At 34.3% G+C, this 4,718-nt stretch overlaps 1 protein-coding gene across 1 annotated transcript; it reads right to left on the bottom strand.

Moving 5' to 3' along the window:
• On the bottom strand, positions 1,402-1,725 carry LOC109839353 (putative cell wall protein). The gene has a single exon (XM_020407782.1). It carries the CDS (start codon positions 1,723-1,725, stop codon positions 1,402-1,404), a length of 324 nt encoding a protein of 107 aa, XP_020263371.1.

The following is a 4,718-nucleotide window of genomic DNA, read 5'->3' as shown; positions in this document are numbered from 1 at the left end:
CATAAATTTCGGTGTTCCTTCTTCTTGATTGCGGTAGTTTGTTAACTTATTGATTGTGGGTTGACTTCCTAGTTGTGGAGATAGTAGTAAGCGGGGAGACTAAAATTCTCAAACACTCACAATGTCATCGTGAATTCCACTTCTTCCTAGTTTATACTCAAATATAAATCATAATTATTCATTAAATAATTAACTAATGAGTTAAAGCTTGTCAAATTTTCAACTCCTGAGCTAAGGTTTAGCAAAAGAAGGCTAAGTATTAGAAACAAACCCCAACTTTTGAAAATTATCAGATAACCTCACTAACTTTCAAAATATCTAAGTTTAGGGGTCATCAGAAAACCTCCTTTAATTTTAAGACCTTTTTTTCTTTTTAGAAAATGACCTAGGAACGTGAATCATAAATTTTATTGGAATAAATATCTTCCTGATTTTTTATTCATTCTGTGAAATTTATATTTAATGTTGTTTTGAGGAGGGGGATTTCTAACAAAGTATTGAAGTAAAATGTAATTTTATGATAACCTCTAAACTTAATTAAGGCTATTTTATAATATTTTGGAAGCTATGGGAGGACCCAATTAGCACATGACGATTACTTGTAGAAATTAAATAAGATTTTCTCGATAATGAGTATCTTTTTTTTTTCTTTTTTTTATTGAGGATATCACAAATGAGATTTCTTCATTGTTTTTTTTTTTTTTTGAATGAGGTGAGTCTGAAATCTGAACGCATGCTGGCTTGAAATTGACATTTATTAAAAAAAAAAGCTAAATGAGTGAGGTAAAAATGTAATAGAATAGTGAATTTCAAGCTCTAATCTTGTAGAAAGCAACTATTTGTATTTCCGTAAGACGTGAATGTAATGGGACCGCAACAACAACATGCATTGACTAGCAAAAGAAGCACAACAACAACAACAACGACAACAACAACAAGCACACACACACCTACTTTAGGCCAACACATAACAAATGAAGGGTAAATTTCACAAAACCCCTTGATATGTTTTGGAGCTTCGCGCATTACTCCCCTGAACTTAATGAGAGCAATTCCTCCTGAACTTTCAACATTGTTTTAAACCCCTCTCAACTATTGGAAAGCATCATAAATTAACGACATTAGCATGTGGAGTAAATAGTCTAAAACTTGAACTTAGTTTCGTCCAGTTCTCCTATGTGATTTGTGATAATTCAAACTTATTACTCTCTATCTGTTAACATCATTTATGAGATTTTTCCAATAGTTGAAAGGGGGTTTAATTAATTAGTAGGATTTTGAAAGTTCGGATAGATTTTCTCTTATTTTCAAATTTTCAGGAGTTTTGTGCAACTTACCACCTTTATTCAAGCATTAATCCCCCTATTAGCTTAGCTACCACAACCCCAATCCATCACTAAATTAAGGAACATGGGCCGGGTTCGGAACCTCGAAACCCGGGTTCGGAACAAAAGTATCATCGGCCCCGGGGATATACTGCCCATTAGCCGCAGCTGGGCCGCTACCATCCAGCCCACTGAAAGAAGGCCTTTCATGGCTCCCCAGCGCATAACGGCCCACTCCAGGGATCAACACGGTACCTTCTTCAACACAATCTTTCTCCAGTTTCTTATCAGAACCAGCCGGAGTTTTACGTGCACGAGCGCACGGAGAAGTCGTCGATAAGAGAACGAGGAGGCCGAGGGCGATGAGGATGTGAGAGGTTGAAGGAGGAGAGAAAGACATTGGAATTCAAGAGAAGTAGAAGATCGATCGAGTGTACGTTGAGAAGCAGAGCCGGTCCTGAGTTTTCTAAGGCCCCGGGCAAATTTTCTCAAATGTGCCCCTTTATACAAAATAAATAAATAAATAAATAAATTATCAATTAATTAATTTTATTAAAATTATAAGATTTTACAAAAAACAAGGAAATACACTTTGGGGCCTCATTAAAACCTTGGGGAAAACCTAATGGGACAAAACCCCAAATCGAAATGAACATCTAATATGAGCATCTGAAATCACATGGAATTAATCTAAAGAAACAAAAGCACAAATGCAGCAAGCATTGCATTTTATGGACAGAAATTACCATATATAAACATCTTCTTCAGATTTAGTTTCCTGAGGCGACGCTTGGATTCTCAAGAATAGTAATTGGTGCAGAAAATCACAATTCGACGGCTGCGGCGGTGGACAGACCGACAGAGACGAAGAGACGATTTAAGGAGATGTGGCGGTCGACGGAGACGAAGAGACGATCTGAGATCGAAGGACACGAATACCATCTTGGAAGTTAAACAAAGGGGGGTGAAAGAGGATGTGGGTGAAGTAAGTAGGGCTGCAAAAAGCCGATCTTGGAAGTTGAAGAAAGGGGGATTTAAGGGGAGGAGGCGGGTGAAAGTAATTTGATCTTGGAAGTTGAACAAAGGGAGTAAAAAATTATGTCCTTTATTTTGAATAGGACGGTAATGAAGCGTAGAAGAGCGCAATTCTGGATAAATACAAAGCCTGTAACTTTTTTGAATAGGACGGTAATCAAGCGTAGAAGGACACAAAGCATGTGTCCATTATTTTGAATAGACACTAATGATATTTTTAGATTGTGTCCTTTATTGTGTATAGACACTGATGATATTTTTAGATTGTGTTCTTTATTGTGCCCTTTATTTTAAATCTATAAAAGAAGTCAAGAAGGACACAAAGCCTGTGTCTATTCACAAAAAATTGTGCCCCCCTGAGCTGTGGGCCCCGGGCTGTAGCCCTGGTGGCCCTTGCTCAGGGCCGGCCCTGTTGAGAAGCGAAGTGGATTGTTTTGGTTATACGTGGAAGTGATATCCTATTTATATAGGAGATGTGGGATTGGAAAATGCGGTGGGTTAATGAAGCATATTATTTTTAGGTGTTTATGCATGTACACCCTTAAACTCTGCGTATTTGTCAACGCTGGGAAAAAAAAAACAAACACCATCGGAATTATCAACAAATCATCAGCTTTGATGGGTTAACTTGTAATTGCAATTAATGTAAATTAAAATATCAACAAATATCAATAGTTATGCAAATATTGAGTTTTAGGAAGCGGTTTTCGCAAATACACATAGTTTAAGGATGCGTATTCGCGAAAGTTGGTTACTTATAACTCATTTTCACATAATTACAAAGGTCGTGGGGTGCTTGCCCAACTGTAGAGTTGCATTAAGTAGCCCCTCACCAGTAATTATGTGCCGTCGTTTTTGGCCAACAAACTTGTACCGCTCATAAAAGCTTTTGATGATGGACTATACTTAATTAGTAGCACTTGGATAACAGCATTGCATCCTTGTATCCTAACAACTTAATTTGCACGTGCTAATGGGAAATAGTCTCAAAAAAAATTACGGTTTTTCTATAGAGTGACCATGGGCACTCTATAAGAGAGGAGAGAGATAGAGAGAAATAAATTATAAACAGAAATTAATGCAAATCAGGGGGGTCATGAGCTGTTCATTTCTCTCTATCTCTCTCCTCTCTTATATAGTGCCCATGGGCACTCTATAGAAAAAACGAAATTAATACAAAAATAATTTCTATTAGAGAAATATCTGTAAATTGATTTTTCTTAATTTTGTAGGGGCCGGCAAACATTGTTTTCTTAGCTTTATATTTATTTGTTAATATATTTTGACGTTTGCTTTGGTGCTCCAATAATAGTAGTTTCTTTTAATTTTAATTTGACAAAATAAGAAGTTAGGCTTAAAAATAGAAAGGATACTTTTGTCTTCCCATGTTTTTCTCCCAGTCTATCTCTCTTTGCCAAAACTAAAATTCCCCCACTTCTTTTATATGAGATCGTTAACTAATTAATCACTTAAAGTTGAACAAATTTATTTATACAAAAAAGGTAAATTTAAAATTTTATCTATATGGAAATTGAAGATCGGTAGAAACAAGAAGAAAATAGTTAGATTTGTAACTAACTTAAAAAATCAAAAAGAAATGTTATCTTGAAATTTAAAAAAAAAATTGCTAGAAAAAAAATTTGTTACCGTATATGAACATAGTTTGATCAAAATAACCAATGGAAATAAAAACAGAGACTAAAAAAAAATTTGTTACCGTATATGAACATAGTTTGATCAAAATAACCAATGGAAATAAAAACAGAGACTAATATAAAATTAAATTGTTTAATTTAAAATAGTTTGATCAAAATAACCAATGGAAATAAAAACAGAGACTAATATAAAATTAAATTGTTTAATTTAAAAAACTACATCGTTTTTTATATGTGGTTAGTTTAGAGTTTTAAGGGACCTTAAAATCATTTTCTCTCCGTATATTTATACGTGGTTAATTAGTTGGAGAATTCTAACAAATCATAAATTATGTTTCTCATCTAAATTGTATTTTCTAAAATAACATTTTTACCTAATTAAAATTATAGTTAATTACAATTTTAGGTGTGGAACACCTCATAACCGTCAAATCTATCTATCTAGAGATATGAGAGTTATTTTTAAAAATTTTATTTATAGATATTGCCACAGATACTTCAACAAATCTTCACGGAGCACCTGCAGGAATATATTTTAACTATAAGCGTGCATTTTTCACTTATTTATGTGGTGAAGGGAAATTTTTTTTCCCGCTGTGATTTCGCATCTTTTTTTCTCTCTTATTCATGTATGCATCAAATCAAGCTAGTCGGCGTCTCTCAAGTACTGATAATTGAAGCGAAGAAGTCACGCAAAACAACT

The sequence above is a fragment of the Asparagus officinalis genome, chromosome 4, assembly GCF_001876935.1.
Source record: "Asparagus officinalis chromosome 4, Aspof.V1, whole genome shotgun sequence".
NCBI classification, from domain to species: domain Eukaryota; kingdom Viridiplantae; phylum Streptophyta; class Magnoliopsida; order Asparagales; family Asparagaceae; genus Asparagus; species Asparagus officinalis.
This window is presented reverse-complemented; position numbering and strand designations above follow the sequence as displayed.